Here is a 17,269-nt window from a genome sequence, read left to right as displayed (position 1 = left end):
AAGCATAATTTTCAACTGTTCTACATGTTAGTGACATAGCTTTCAATTGTTCTACATGTTACTGACATAGGTCTCAACTGTTCTACATGTTAGTGAAATAGGTCTCAACTGTTCTACATGTTAGTGACATACCTAACAACTGTTTTACATGTTAGTGACATATCAAATCAAATCAAATGTATTTATATAGCCCTTCTTACATCAGCTGATATCTCAAAGTGCTGTACAGAAACCCAACCTAAAACCCCAAACAGCAAGCAATGCAGGTGTAGAAGCACGGTGGCTAGGAAAAACTCCCTAGAAAGGCCAAAACCTAGGAAGAAACCTAGAGAGGAACCAGGCTATGAGGGGTGGCCAGTCCTCTTCTGGCTGTGCCGGGTGGAGATTATAACAGAACATGGCCAAGATGTTCAAATGTTCATAGATGACCAGCAGGGTCAAATAATAATAACCACAGTAGTTGTCGAGGGTGCAGCAAGTCAGCACCTCAGGAGTAAATGTCAGTTGGCCAATCATTAAGAGTATATCTACCGTTCCTGCTGTCTCTAGAGAGTTGAAAACAGCAGGTCTGGGACAGGTAGCACGTCCGTTGAACAGGTCAGGGTTCCATAGCCGCAGGCAGAACAGTTGAACCTGGAGCAGCAGCACGACCCGGTGGACTGGGGACAGCAAGGAGTCATCATGCCAGGTAGTCCTGAGGCATGGTCCTAGGGCTCTGGTCCTCCAAGAGAGAGAGAGAAAGAGAGAATTAGAGAGAACATACTTAAATTCAGACAGGATAAGTACTCCAGATATAACAGACTGACCCTAGCCCCCTGACACATAAACTACAGCAGCATAAATACTCGAGGCTGAGACAGGAGGGGTCAGGAGACACTGTGGCCCCATCCGATGATACCCCCGGACAGGGCCAAACAGGAAGGATATAACCCCACCCACTTTGCCAAAGCACAGCCCCCACACCACTGGAGGGATATCTTCAACCACCAACTTACCATCCTGAGACAAGGCAGAGTATAGCCCACAAAGATCTCCGCCACGGCACAACCCAAGGGGGAGGCGCCAACCCAGACAGGAAGATCACGTCGGTGACTCAGCCCACTCAAGTGACGCACCCCTCCTAGGGACGGCATGGAAGAACACCAGCAAGCCAGTGACCCAGCCCCTGTAATAGGGTTAGAGGCAGAGAATCCCAGTGGAGAGAGGGGAACCGGCCAGGCAGAGACATAATTATTTAATTTCTGAACACAGTATGGAGTCTCCTGTTCTTTGAGCTGCTGTAGTGTTGATCTACTCAAGTTTAGCTAATAGGCTGATTAAAACACCCCGAGGGCATCTTACAGCATGGAGTTAAGATCAATATGACTAGTGCTTGTCAAGGCATCTGTGAATCCCCTGGCACATTTGATCTACTCAACGACATCGAATACACACCCATGCTGATGTGTGAACGTGTACAGAAGGTAAATTGTTTCATGAGTCTCTTAATGCAAATGGATAATACCATCTAATTGGTCAAAGCAGCTCCTTTTAATATGAGAGTTAAAAGTATCACTAAGACCTAAGGTTCGCATCACGTCAATGCTCTCTGTTGTGTTGTAAATAGCCAATAAGGTTATCAACCACAGTCATCGCAAGTTTACACTGCAGTTTTTTTTTCTCTCAGTTTGAAGATACACTGTGTAAAGTTTACAGTTCACAGTGTAAAGTTGGTAAACAAGGATCTTGGTTCAGCATCACAAAGGGATGCAGAGTTCATTATCAAAGGGGAGTAGCCTGTAGTTCAGATTCTGGACTGTTAAATACAAATCAGATCCCCAATGCCAGTAGTGCAGAAAGAAACTCAGTCAAAGCTTGGCAATGAGCAATACTAATGTGGCTCTTTCTTTTCTAATGGCTTGGCATGACTAAATGTGGGCTGGCAGGGAAGCCATTTAGAGAAATATCACATTGTAAGTCGTTGTCTCAAACTGTGATGGATGTGTCTACATGTGTTTCTTGGATGCTGTTATTTCCATTTAGACTAAAACTTCCTTTGGCACTTAACAGACCTTAGGCTGGAAATGGGAATGTTGCGTCCCCATAATTACTTGTCGTCAGTTATGAAAAGCATCTGCTATCTCCCTCCCGCTTGTCTCTCAACATCTGAGATAGCATTGGCCTCCCTGGAACCAGAACCACTTACCTCTTTAGAAAGACGCGAACTTGAACAGGGACTTTGATTAAATACCTGCTGTGAGAATAAATCATTTTTGGGGGGGAAGGATGATTGTGAAAGACAGTGAAACCCTGGGGCAATTCCAAAGCTTTAACGAGGTTCTATATTGTCTTTTTTTCATACTAATCAATTTTTGATTTCTCTCCCTTCCCCCTCTCTCTCCTCTCCTCTCCCCATTTCTCCCTTCTTTCTCTCTCTCTCTCTTTCACTCTCTCTCGCTCTCTCTCTCTCCAGATTGGGTGTAAAGTGACAGTGTTGCTGTTCATCTACTTCCTGGCCACTAATTACTACTGGATCCTGGTAGAGGGTCTGTACCTCCACAGCCTCATCTTCATGGCCTTCCTCTCAGACACCAAGTACCTGTGGGGCTTCACCCTCATCGGATGGGGTGAGTGTGTGTGTCGAGATTTCCATTTTCATTTCACTACATATTATTTTCATTGAGATGAAAACTATTTGGTTACAGAGACCTGTGTCTGGTGATGTCATCATAGGGCCGCAGCCTTTATGAGATTGGATTGGATTGGGTTGGTGTGCATTCTAAAAATGAATTTAGTGTCCAAATCGTTGTTTATTTAATCAAGAGCTTTGGTAATAATGCTATCAAGATTTATAAAGGTGACCAAAGTACATGTTTGTTATCTAAATTAGATTTTCATTCCTGTTTGCTGTGCTAGCAGCCAGTACACAATGATATTGCACTGATACCTGGGGTGTTTCTCAATATGCATACTACCGTGCTCCACACTCTCATGCTCCAAGAGCATTCTCCGAGGGCGTTCTCTTGAGTACGTTCTTGTGAGGACGAGAGTGTGGAGAATGTATAAAACATTACTTTTGAGAAGCACTCGCACTCCCCCTACTGTATTACCTCCCACTCCACCTCCTGTATCACCTCATGTTGCATCTCCCCATTCACTGAACCTTCTTCCAGTCAGGACAATGGCAACAATAGAGACACAAAAAGCAAACATTTTACTTCTTAATTATCAGCTAGATATATGTGAATCCTTACAGTCTAGCTAGCTAGTTAAACAGGCAAACATTACCTAAAACTAATGGTATGCAAGGTACAGTAGATGTAAATTCTTCTTAGGTAGCTAGCTAACAATTCTTTGTGGCTAGCTAGCTAGCCAGTTACCCATTTACTGAACCTTTCTTTTTCTAGCCAGTGTTGACAGAGACAAAACAGGATAAACACTCCATAACTATTTGCTAGTTATATGTGAATCGTAATAATGTAGCTAACCAGATAGTATAACTGTCAAAAAATGACCTAAAACCAATGTTATCCTATGTAGATTTCAATTCTTCGTTGGTAGCTAGCTAACAATTATTCATGGCTGTTTGGCTAGCTAACATTAGTAGCTAGCCAGTTAGCTCTGTTGACTTACTATTGGCTTGCGACCTACACACACTACTGTGGTAATTGTAGGCAACCATGCCAAAATTAACACAAGTATTTGTTAACGTATCAAGATGAAATATTGTAGTCAAGCAACATATCAGATGTGAATAGGCAACATTTCAATTCAAAGGGTGGGGTGTATTTTCTCACCCTTCAGCTCAAATAATGGCCGCCATTAATTTCAAGAAAATGTGCATAATTTTTAAAGTGGTTGTGTCATTTCTTTGCATACTTTCCTTTGAAGCTTACATCGATGCATGCTTCAAAACACGTACAAATGGAGTACTTATTCAAAAAGTGCCCTCCATGCTCCGTTTCGTATATTTTGATTTGGACTCATACTCCGACCCTCGGAGCACGGTAGTATGCATAATGAGAAACACCCCTGCTCTGTCCAGCACAAACTATTTATCAGCGACAGCAGGCTTTAGACCAGGGGTCTCTAACAGGTGAATCGTAAGCTACCAGTAGCTTGCAACCCACATGTGAGTAGCCTCCAAACAATTCTGAAAGTTCATGCAATTTTCACATGTTCCACCACAAACTGTCATTAACAAATCTCACAAGTATCAGACACAGCAAGCTCCCAGCTACTATGTAATCAACACAACATTGACATAATCCCACCCCTGGTTAGCCACTATTGGCTTAAAAAGCCAAACCTAACACAATATCTGCCAATTAATTTCCAGCAATATTTCCCCTGTCTGTCTGTGTGGTCCGCGTGTTTGTCTATCACTCTTTGTGTAGCCATTTGATATGATAACCGTCTTGTGGTTTGAAATAAATACTTTACCCCAAACCTTATCAATTAAATTGTAACTGCAAGGTAGGCTTACCTGACAGAAGTACACTCAAAACTATGAAATAACACATATGGGATCATGTAGTAACCAAAAAAGTGTTAAACAAATATATATATATTTGAGATTCTTCAAAGTAGCCACCCTTTGCCTTGACGACAGCTTTTCACACTCTTGGCATTCTCTCAACCAGCTTCACCTGGAATGCCATTCCAACAGTCTTGAAGGAGTGGTTACTACATGATTCCATATGCTTTTCATAGTTATGATGTCTTCACTATTATTCTACAATGTAGAAAATAGTAAAAATAAAGAAAAACCCTAGAATGAGTAGGTGTTGTAAAACTTTTGACCAGTAGTGTATATCATTAGTAAGTATATTATTTCTGTCTATTATTTGTTATTTGCAAACATTGCCATGAAAGACTGGCACATTAGACAGCACATTCCACATGCACTAGATGCACAATGAAAGACAAATTACACTCAAAAATCTAAATGTGTTAGTTCTTCCAGACCCCCCAAAAATGTGATTTCAGCATTGACATGGACAATTTCATTGTTTCTCTACGAACAATTTTAATCTTAGAGTTGTTTATTAACCATTATTTTACCATATTGACATAAAACATACTGCACTACTTTCTCTAGTACACGAAGGACCTGAGAAAGAGCTGCGGTGAAGAGTTGCAGTGGAGAAGAGAATAATGTGCCTATTTAATGTCTAGCAAAAATAATTGTAGCTCATGACATGATTCATAAAAAATAAAAAAGTAGCTCTCATGCAAGAAAAGGTTGGGGACCCCTGCTTCAGAGAGAGTTAATTGAACCACACTTCAGCCCACCATGATGTCCAGTCATCAAACAACCCTGCAAAGAATGTGTGTGTGTGTTTGCCACCTGCTGATGATAAGTACTCATTCCATAGATTCCAAATGAGTCCCCAGTACTATAGGATCACCTACCATTAACTCCTCTATTGGTGTAAAGGACTCCATTTTAAGGGCTAAAACCATACTGGGTAGAGTTCATTGAGACAGCATGATAGTGGTTCTACCACAGGGTTTCAGGTGTGTTGCTCCGGTAGGTGTGTTGTGGGGGAAGGAACTGGCATCTACAGGTGGCAACAGTGATGTCGGTTATTGAGCTTGAGGAGACGTCTCTTTCCGTCTGTCTCACGTTGCTGATTGAATACGAGACTGGGAAGTTTGTTGGACGTTGTCTCGTTCTTCTTTTAAGAACTAATATTCATTTATATTTCTTTAAAAAACGTGTTAAATCATTCTTTGGTTCTTCACCAAAACAAATGCTCCTTTTGTCCTTGGAACCCCTTTACTGGAAGACCCACAGGGTAGATGTTTAAAAACGGTTTCCCAATAAGCCATTGATATTGTGGCCAATATGTAATCCTTACTTTCATGATCCTAGAAACCACTTAACTGTACGACCCAAAAGGAGACTTTATAGGACACTTCAATGCTGTTCTTAACCCCTTTAATCAGGTGACATGATAGAAACTCAAGGTACGCCACTGTCCCCACAGGGAGACAAATCTACCGTCACCGTACAACAAAGAACTGTCCCCGCAGGGCGACAAATCTACCGTCACCATACAGCAAAGCACTGTGTGAGCAGGTAGACAAATCTACCATCACCATACAGCAAAGCACTGTGTGAGCAGGTAGACAAATCTACCGTCACTGTACTACAAAGCACTGTGTCAGCAGGAAAACAAATCTACCATCACCTTAATTCAAAGCACTGTGTCAGCAGGAAAACAAATCTACCATCACCTTAATTCAAAGCACTCTGTCAGCAGATAGACAAATCTACCATTACCATATAACAAAGCAAGCTGAGCATAAGCAAACATACACTGTACTCATGCCCTGCTTTGTGAAATAACTCCTCTTTTCAATAACACGCTGAATGTGATTTCGTAGAGCATATTTCCTCCCACTCTTTTTATTCAGTAGTCCCGCACCAGGGAGAATTCATTGTTGATCTGATCTCTGATATTAGATTAGTCTCTTCTCACAGCCACTGTATTAGATTAGTCTCTTCTCACAGCCACTGTATCAGTAGTCTCTTCTCACAGCCCCTGTATCAGTAGTCTCTTTTCACAGCCCCTGTATCGGTAGTCTCTTCTCACAGCCACTGTATTAGAGTAGTCTCTTCTCACAGCCATTGTATCAGTAGTCTCTTCTCACAGCCCCTGTATCAGTAGTCTCTTCTCACAGCCACTGTATTAGAGTAGTCTCTTCTCACAGCCACTGTATTAGAGTAGTCTCTTCTCACAGCCACTGAATTAGAGTAGTCTCTTCTCACAGTCCCTGTATCAGTAGTCTCTTCTCACAGCCACTGTATTAGAGTAGTCTCTTCTCACAGCCCCTGTATTGGTAGTCTCTTCTCACAGCCACTGTATTAGAGTAGTCTCTTCTCACAGCCCCTGTATTAGTAGTCTCTTCTCACAGCCACTGTATTAGAGTAGTCTCTTCTCACAGCCACTGAATTAGAGTAGTCTCTTCTCACAGTCCCTGTATCAGTAGTCTCTTCTCACAGCCACTGTATTAGAGTAGTCTCTTCTCACAGCCACTGAATTAGAGTAGTCTCTTCTCACAGTCCCTGTATCAGTAGTCTCTTCTCACAGCCCCTGTATCAGTAGTCTCTTTTCACAGCCCCTGTATCGGTAGTCTCTTCTCACAGCCACTGTATTAGAGTAGTCTCTTCTCACAGCCATTGTATCAGTAGTCTCTTCTCACAGCCCCTGTATCAGTAGTCTCTTCTCACAGCCACTGTATTAGTAGTCTCTTCTCACAGCCACTGTATTAGAGTAGTCTCTTCTCACAGCCACTGAATTAGAGTAGTCTCTTCTCACAGTCCCTGTATCAGTAGTCTCTTCTCACAGCCACTGTATTAGAGTAGTCTCTTCTCACAGCCACTGTATCAGTAGTCTCTTCTCACAGCCACTGTATTAGTAGTCTATTCTCACAGTCACTGTATCAGTAGTCTCTTCTCACAGCCACTGAATTAGAGTAGTCTCTTCTCACAGCCACTGTATCAGTAGTCTCTTCTCACAGCCACTGTATTAGTAGTCTATTCTCACAGTCACTGTATCAGTAGTCTCTTCTCACAGCCACTGAATTAGAGTAGTCTCTTCTCACAGCCAGTGTATTAGTAGTCTCTTCTCACAGCCACTGTATTAGAGTAGTCTCTTCTCACAGCCAGTGTATTAGTAGTCTCTTCTCACAGCCAGTGTATTAGTAGTCTTCTAACAGCCACTGAATTAGAGTAGTCTCTTCTCACAGCCACTGTATTAAAGTAGTCTTCTCACAGCCACTGTATTAAGAGTCTCTTCTCACAATCACTGAATTAGAGTAGTCTCTTCTCACAGCCAGTGTATTAGTAGTCTCTTCTCACAGCCACTGTTTTAGTAGTCTCTTCTCACAGTCATTGTATCAGTAGTCTCTTCTCACAGCCACTGAATTAGAGTAGTCTCTTCTCACAGCCACTGTATTAGTAGTCTCTTCTCACAGCCACTGTATTAGAGTAGTCTCTTCTCACAGCCACTGAATTAGAGTAGTCTCTTCTCACAGCCACTGTATTAGAGTAGTCTCTTCACACATCCATTGTATCAGTAGTCTCTTCTCACAGCCCCTGTATCAGTAGTCTCTTCTCACAGTCATTGTATCAGTAGTCTCTTCTCACAGCCACTGAATTAGAGTAGTCTCTTCTAACAGCCACTGCATTAGAGTAGTCTCTTCTCACAGCCACTGTATTAGAGTAGTCTCTTCTCACAGCCACTGAATTAGAGTAGTCTCTTCTCACAGCCACTGTATTAGTTTAGTCTCTTCTCACAGCCACTGCATTAGAGTAGTCTCTTCTCACAGCCACTGTATTAGAGTAGTCTTCTCACAGCCACTGTATTAAGAGTCTCTTCTCACAGCCACTGAATTAGGGTAGTCTCTTCTCACAACCAGTGTATTAGTAGTCTCTTCTCACAGCCACTGTATCAGTAGTCTCTTCTCACAGCCACTGTATCAGTAGTCTCTTCTCACAGTCATTGTATCAGTAGTCTCTTCTCACAGCCACTGTATTAGAGTAGTCTCTTCTCACAGCCACTGTGTTAGTAGTCTCTTCTCACAGTCATTGTATCAGTAGTCTCTTCTCACAGCCACTGTATTAGAGTAGTCTCTTCTCACAGCCACTGTGTTAGTAGTCTCTTCTCACAGTCATTGTATCAGTAGTCTAGTGGTTAGAGCATTGGGCTGGTAGCCGGAAGGTTGCAAGTTCAAATCCCCGAGCTGACAAGGTACAAATCTGTCGTTCTGCCCCTGAAAAGGCAGTTAACCCACTGTTCCCAGGCCGTCATTGAAAATAAGAATTTGTTCTTAACTGACTTGCCTAGTTAAATAAAGGTAAAAAATAAAATAAATAAACAGCCACTGAATTAGAGTAGTCTCTTCTCACAGCCACTGTATTAGTCGTCTCTTCTCACAGCCACTGTATTAGAGTAGTCTCTTCTCACAGCCCCTGTATTAGTAGTCTCTTCTCACAGCCACTGTATCAGTAGTCTCTTCTCGCAGCCAATGTATAAGATTTGTCTCTTCTCACAGCCACTGTATTAGTAGTCTCTTCTCACAGCCACTGAATTAGAGTAGTCTCTTCTCACAGCCACTGTATTAGAGTAGTCTCTTCTCACAGCCACTGTATTAGAGTAGTCTCTTCTCACAGCCACTGTATTAGAGTAGTCTCTTCTCACAGCCACTACATTAGAGTAGTCTCTTCTCACAGCCACTGTATTAGAGTAGTCTCTTCTCACAGCCACTGTATTAGAGTAGTCTCTTCTCACAGCCACTGCATTAGAGTAGTCTCCTCTCACAGCCCCTGTATTAGAGTAGTCTCTTCTCACAGCCACTGCATTAGAGTAGTCTCCTCTCACAGCCACTGTATTAGAGGCACATTCAGAAAACAATCATCAATAGCATCTACCCCAATCCTCTTACATCCTCTTCTCCTCCCCACTCGGCCTCACAGTGACTCTTGCTTGTTTGTTTTGATACTTCCCCTCCCTCCTATGGTAAATGTTGTTTTTATTCATCTCCCATTCTCGTTTGATGTGTTCTTCCTGTTAGAGAGCAGAGACCATGACAGATGTTTGAAATGTAGATGTAAAAATAACAACTTTTCTCAGGCGAAAGGAGCTGGAAATACGCTCCCAGGGAACTTTGTGGGGTGTTTGTTGACTAACGCAGGCATGCTGGCAAGCAGACAGGCACACAGACTTACACACAGACTTACACACACAGACTTACACACACAGACTTACACACACAGACTTACACACACAGACTTACACACACACACACACACACACACACACACACACACACGCGCACACGCACACACACACACACACACACACACACACACACACACACACACACACACACACACACACACACACACACACACAGACTTACACACACACACACACACACACACACACACACACACACACACACACACACACACACACACACACACACACACAAACCATCCTTTCTATCACAGTCAATCAATGTGATTTTGTCTCTTTGGTTAAGCCACTCAGCCGAGACAGAGTATTACAACTGCGATCCATGTCAACCCAGAGAACCACGTAATTACATTTATGTGAAGTAAATATGAGGGTGTCGGAGTAAACAAGTTGTTATGTTGGAACGGTCATATTCAGCAGAGTGGTTTGTTTTCTTGCTTAAAGTAAAAAAACATGCAAATGTATTTTCTTATTTAATATACCAACATTAAAGTTGTCCCCTGAAAATGTTATCTACCTTACGTGCAATGGTTTTACACCCGCAAACACAGTCATATATATATATATATATATATATATACACACAGTTGAAGTCGGAAGTTTACATACACCTTAGCCAAGTACATTTAAACTCAGTTTTTCACCATTCCTGACATTTAATCCTAGTAAAAAATCCCTGCGTTAGGTCAGTTAGGATCACCACTTTATTTTAAGAATGTGAAAAGTCATAATAATAGTAGAGAGAATTTTTTATTTCTGCTTTTATTTCTTTCATCACATTCCCAGTGGGTCAGAAGTTTACATACACTCAATTAGTATTTGGTATCATTGCCTTTAAATTGTTTAACTTGGGTCAAGAGTTTCGGTTAGCCTTCCACAAGCTTCCCACAATAAGTTGGATGAATTTTGGTCCATTCCTCCTGACAGAGCTGGTGTAACTGAGTCAGGTTTGTAGGCCTCCTTGCTCGCACACGCTTTTTCAGTTCTGCCCACACATTTTCTATAGGATTGAGGTCAGGGCTTTGTGATGGCCTCTCCAATACCTTGACTATGTTGTCCTTAAGCCATTTGCCACAACTTTGGAAGTATGCTTGGGGTCATTGTCCATTTGGAAGACCCATTTCCGACCAATGTTTAACTTCCTGACTGATGTCTTGAGATGTTGCTTCAATATTGCACATAATCTATTTTGTGAAGTGCACCAGTCCCCTCCTGCAGCAAAGCACCCCCACAAAATGATGCTGCCACCCCCATGCTTCACGGTTCGGATGGTACTCTTCAGCTTGCAAGCGTCCCCTTTTCTCCTCCAAACGTAACGATTGTCATTATGGCCAAACAGTTCTATTTCTGCTTCATCAGACCAGAGGACATTTCTCCAAAAAACACAATCTTTGTCCCCATGTGCAGTTGCAGACCGTAGTCTAGTTTTTTTATGGCGGTTTTTGGAGCAGTGGCTTCTTCCTGGCTGAGCGTCCTTTCATGTCGATATAGGACTCATTTTACTGTGGATCCTCCAGCATCTTCACAAGGTTCTTTGGTGTTGTTCTGGGAATGATTTGCACTTTTCACACCAAATTACGTTCATCTCTAGGAGACAGAATGCGTCTCCTACCTGAGTGGTATGACGGCTTTGTGGTCCCATGGTGTTTATACTTGCATACAATTGTTTGTACAGATGAACGTGGTCCCTTCAGGCGTTTGGAAATTGTGCCCAAGGATGAAACAGACTTTGTTTGTTAACAAGAAATTTGTGGAGTGGTTGAAAAACGAGTTTAATGACTCCAACCTTAGTGTATGTAAACTTCAGACTTCAACTGTATATATCACAGTAATATATGATTTATGGACAACAAACATTGCAAAAGGTCGCAAAGTTCAAGGGGGCCGAATACTTTCGCAATGCACTGTATATATATATATATCAGGCTTCAAACATAAAGATATAAAACTGTATTTTTTAGTGAAGAATCAACAACAAGTGGGACACTATCATGAAGTGGAACGACATTTATTGGATATTTCAAACTTTTTTAACAAATCAAAAACTGAAAAATTGGGCGTGCAAAATGATTCAGCCCCCTTAAGTTAATACTTTGTAGCGCTACCTTTTGCTGCGATTACAGCTGTAAGTTGCTTGGGGTATGTCTCTATCAGTTTTGCACATCGAGAGACTGACATTTTTTCCCATTCCTCCTTGCAAAACAGCTCGAGCTCAGTGAGGTTGGATGGAGAGCATTTGTGAACAGCAGTTTTCAGTTCTTTCCACAGATTCTCGATTGGATTTAGGTCTGGACTTTGACTTGGCCATTCTAACACTTGGATATGTTTATTTTTGAACCATTCCATTGTAGATTTTGCTTTATGTTTTGGATCATTGTCTTGTTGGAAGACAAATCTCCGTCCCAGTCTCAGGTCTTGGTCATTCTTCCAGAATGGTCCTGTATTTGGCTCCATCCATCTTCCCATCAATTTTAACCATCTTCCCTGTCCCTGCTGAAGAAAAGCAGGCCCAAACCATGATGCTGCCACCACCATGTTTGACAGTGGGTATGGTGTGTTCAGCTGTGTTGCTTTTACGCCAAACATAACGTTTTGCATTGTTGCCAAAAAGTTCAATTTTGGTTTCATCTGACCAGAGCACCTTCTTCCACATGTTTGGTGTGTCTCCCAGGTGGCTTGTGGCAAACTTTAAACAACACTTTTTATGGATATCTTTAAGAAATGGCTTTCTTCTTGCCACTCTTCCATAAAGGCCAGATTTGTGCAATATACAACTGATTGTTGTCCTATGGACAGAGTCTCCCACCTCAGCTGTAGATCTCTGCAGTTCATCCAGAGTGATCATGGGCCTCTTGGCTGCATCTCTGATCAGTCTTCTCCTTGTATGAGCTGAAAGTTTAGAGGGACGGCCAGGTCTTGGTAGATTTGCAGTGGTCTGATACTCCTTCCATTTCAGTATTATCGCTTGCACAGTGCTCCTTGGGATGTTTTAAGCTTGGGAAATCTTTTTGTATCCAAATCCGGCTTTAAACTTCTTCACAACAGTATCTCGGACCTGCCTGGTGTGTTCCTTGTTCTTCATGATGCTCTCTGCGCTTTTAACGGACCTCTGAGACTATCACAGTGCAGGGGCATTTATACGGAGACTTGATTACACACAGGTGGATTGTATTTATCATCATTAGTCATTTAGGTCAACATTGGATCATTCAGAGATCCTCACTGAACTTCTGGATAGAGTTTGCTGCACTGAAAGTAAAGGGGCTGAATAATTTTGCACGCCCAATTTTTCAGTTTTTGGTTTGTTAAAAAAGTTTGAAATATCCAATAAATGTCGTTCCACTTCATGATTGTGTCCCACTTGTTGTTGATTCTTCACAAAAAAATACAGTTTTATATCTTTATGTTTGAAGCCTGAAATGTGGCAAAAGGTCGCAAAGTTCAAGAGGGCCGAATACTTTCGCAAGGCACTGTGTGTAATATATATATATATATATATATATATTATGCAGTACCTGTAACGACGTTCGTCTGTAGAAGGAGAAGCGGACCAAAAAGCAGCGTGGTGGTTACTCATGTTCTTTAATGGAAAATGAACGATACATGAAATAACTTAAATCTACAAAACAACAAACGGAACGTGAAAAACCTATACAGCCTATCCTGTGACAACAAACACAGAGACAGGAACAATCACCCACAAACACACAGTGAAACCCAGGATACCTAAGTATGATTCTCAATCAGAGACAACTAATGACACCTGCCTCTGATTGAGAACCATACTAGGCCGAAACAAAGAAATGCCCCAAAACATAGAAAAACAAACAGACTGCCCACCCAACTCACGCCCTGACCATACTAAATAAATACAAAATAACGGAAATCAAGGTCAGAACGTGACAGTACCAGTCACAAGTTTGGACACAACTAATCATTCAAGGGTTTTGCTTTATTTTTACTATTTTCCACGTTATAGAATAATAGTGAAGACATCAAAACTATGAAATAACACATATGGAATCATGTAGTAACCAAAAAATTGTTAAACAAATCAAAATATATTTGAGATTCTTCAAAGTAGCCACCCTTTACCTTGATGAAAGCATTGCGCACTCTTGGCATTTTCTCAACCAGCTTCATGAGGTAGTCACCTGGAATTCATTTTAGTAAACAGGTGTGCCTTGTTAAAAGTTAATTTGTGGAATTTCTTTCCTTCTTAATGCGTTTAAGCCAATCAGTTGTGTTGTGACAAGGTAGGGTGGTATACAGAAGATGGCCCTATTTGGTAAAAGACCAAGTCCATATTATGGTAAAAACAGCTCAAACAAGCAAAGAGAAATGACACTCCATCATTACTTTAAGACATAAAGGTCAGTCAATACGGAACATTTCAAGAACTTTGAAAGTTTCTTCAAGTGCAGTCGCAAAAAACATCAAGCTCTATGATGAAACTGGCTCTCATGAGGACCGCCACAGGAAAGGAAGACCCAGCGTTACCTCTGATGCAGAGGATAAGCTCATTAGAGTTAACTGCACTTCAGATTGTAGCCCAAATAAATTCTTCACAGAATTTAAGTAACAGACACATCTCAACATCAACTGTTCAGAGGAGACTGCGTGAATCAGGCCTTCATGGTCAAATTACTGCAAAGATACCACTACTAAAGAACACCAATAAGAAGAAGACACTTGATTGGGCCAAGAAACACGAGCAATGGACATTAGGCCGGTGGAAATCTGTCCTTTTGGTCTGACTTGAAATGTTTGGTTCCAACAGCTGTGTCTTTGTGAGACTCAGAGTAAGTGATCGCAGCATGTGTGGTTCCTACCATGAAGCATGGAGGAGGAGGTGTGATGGTGTCAAATAAAATAAAATAAAAATGTCACATGGTTAGCAGATGTTTATGCGAGTGTAACAAAATGCTTGTGCTTCTAGTTCCGACAGTGCAGTAATACTTAACAAATAATCTAACACATTCACAATGACTACCTTATACAGACAATGTAACGGGGTGAAATAAATACATATATTTGTATGGATGCGCGATGGCCGTGTGGCATAGGAAAAAATACAATTGTTGTTTAAAATACTGTATATACAGTAAATATGAGATGAGTAATGTAGGATATGTAAACATCATTAAAGTGGCATTATTTAAAGTGACGAGAGATAACATTATTAAATCCATTTATTAAAGTGGCCAGTGATTTGAGTCTGTATGTTGGCAGCAGCCTCTCTATGTTAGTGATGGCGGTTTAACAGTCTGATGACCTTGAGATAGAAGCTGTTTTTCAGTCTTTCCATCCCAGCTTTGATGCACCTGTACTGACGTCGCCTTCTGGACGATATCGGGGTGAACAGGCAGTGGCTCAGGTCGTTGCTATTTTTGGCCTTCCTGTGACATAAGTGTCCTGGAGGGCAGGTAGTTTGTCCGCGTTGATGCGTTGTGCAGACCGCACTACCTTCTGGAGAGCCTTGCGTTTGAGGGTGGTACAGTTGCCGTACCAGGCTGTGATACAGCCCGACAGGATGCTCTCGATTGTGCATCTGTAGAAGTTTGTGAGGGTTTTAGGTGACAAGCCAAATTTCTTTAGCCTCCTGAGGTTGTTTTCCTGACACCACACCCCGAGTTTGGAGTTGAGTTGTCCTCACTCATATTTTTCAGCTCTAACGGGGAGAGAGCCACGTCTGTTGATTACAATTCACAACTTCCTGCTTTGTAGCTAGCTGACTCTTAAAAACACATTTTAGCAAAACGAAATCAACCCACTCAATTATCCTGTATTCAAAGTTCATGCTGTCTCAGAGAGCTATTTCTGGATTGAACAACTCATTTTTTTGTCTAACTAGCCTGTTCCTGTGCTATTGCAGCTGTTATTAGTGAGCTGTTACATAGGAACAGAAAAATGCAACAACATAGTTATGAAAAAAGGAATAACACAAATTCAATAGAAAACAAGCAATTAAGTAATTTCGTTATGTTAGGGCCCTGGTGCTCTATTTAATTAGTGTTTAGAACATTTGTAGGAAGCTGCTGTTCTTTTCATCATTCTAATTCCAGGTGTTCCAGCTCTGTTCGTGGCAGCATGGGCAGTTGTCCGGGCAACATTAGCAGACGGAAGGTGAGTGAGAACCTAGTCCACATTCAATATGCAGATGCTTTATGTATAAATATCTAATAGCTATCCCCAATTATCTGCTCACCACCAGATGGAATCCTCCAGCTATGGACCTCTCAAGGACCTTGTCATGCCTCCTTTATCACCCCCCTGCTCTTCATAATTATGCTCTGTATAAATATGGATTTATGTAGAATGACCGTATCAAGAGCACCATCTCTCCTCCTCCAGTTAATTGGGATTCAAAACATTAAGCTATTCAACATCATGAATACATTTAAATTATGCCGTGACTGCGGATCAAATTTTTCCTGGACTTTTTTTCTCCAAACTAAAGATCCCGATGCCCCTGTGCGGATCACGCTCTGCGCATGTGTTTCTTTACCTCTACTTTACTTTACTCACATATTTCTACATAAAGCAATTTAAAATAACATAGCCATAGTGAATAGATTTAAGCTACCTCCGTTTCATAGCTTATTAGATCATTATACTGTATCGGTCTGAGCATTTGTACCAGCATCATTTTTTGGATGAATCAAAAGACTGTTGATTTTATGATGTACAGTGTTCAGACCACTTGACTTTTTCCACAATTTATTACATTACAGCCTTACTCTAAAATAGATTTTTTTTTAAAATTAAAATCCTCAGAAATCTACACACAATAGCCCATAATGACAAAACAAAAACACATTTTTGAATTTTTGCAAATGTTGCAAATGTTTTGCAAATGTATTAAACATATTAAACAGAAATTCCTTATTTACTTATTTATTCAGACCCTTTGCTATGAGACTTGAAATTGAGCTCAGGTGCATCCTGTTTCCATTGATCATCCTTGAGATGTTTCTACAACTTGATTGGAGTCCACCTGTGGTAAATTCAATTGATTGGACATGATTTGGAAGGTGCACACCTGTCTATACAAGGTCCCACAGTTGACAGTGCATGTCCGAGCATAAAACAAGCCATGAGGTCAAAGGAATTGTCCGTAGAGCTCCGAGACAGGATTGTGTCGAGGCACAGATCTGGGAAAGGGTACCAAAAAATGTCTGCAGCATTGAAGGTCCCCAAAAACACAGTGGTCTCCATCATTCTTAAATGAAAGAAGTTTGGAACCCCCAAGGCTCTTCCTAGAGCTGGCCGCACGGCCGAACTGAACAATCGGTTGAGAAGGGCCTTGGTCAGGGAGGTGACCATGAATCCAATGGTCACTCTGACAGAGCTCTAGAGTTCCTCTGTGGAGATGGGAGAAACTTCCAGAAGGACAACCATCTCTGCAGCACTCCACCACCTTTATGGTAGAGTGGCAAGACAGAAGCCACTCCTCAGTTAAAGGCACACGACAGCCCTCTAAAGAGTCTCAGACCATGAGAAACAAGATTCTCTGGTCT

At 41.5% G+C, this 17,269-nt stretch overlaps 1 protein-coding gene across 3 annotated transcripts in view; it reads left to right on the top strand.

Moving 5' to 3' along the window:
* LOC110501865 (parathyroid hormone 2 receptor-like) overlaps nt 1-17,269 on the top strand; it is a 73,430-nt gene that overhangs the window by 32,444 nt on the left and 23,717 nt on the right. For all 3 annotated transcript variants that reach the window (XM_090216179.1, XM_090216178.1, XM_090216177.1), the window contains 2 exons: nt 2,453-2,606; nt 15,815-15,875. In XM_090216179.1, the coding sequence (XP_090072305.1) occupies nt 2,453-2,606; nt 15,815-15,875 (215 nt within the window). The remainder of the gene's footprint in view (nt 1-2,452; nt 2,607-15,814; nt 15,876-17,269) is intronic.

Source organism: Oncorhynchus mykiss, chromosome 22 (assembly GCF_057628025.1).
Source record: "Oncorhynchus mykiss isolate SJ-2025 chromosome 22, ASM5762802v1, whole genome shotgun sequence".
Classification (NCBI taxonomy): domain Eukaryota; kingdom Metazoa; phylum Chordata; class Actinopteri; order Salmoniformes; family Salmonidae; genus Oncorhynchus; species Oncorhynchus mykiss.
Note: the sequence above shows the minus strand (reverse complement) of the source record. Positions and strands in the feature narration are given on the sequence as shown.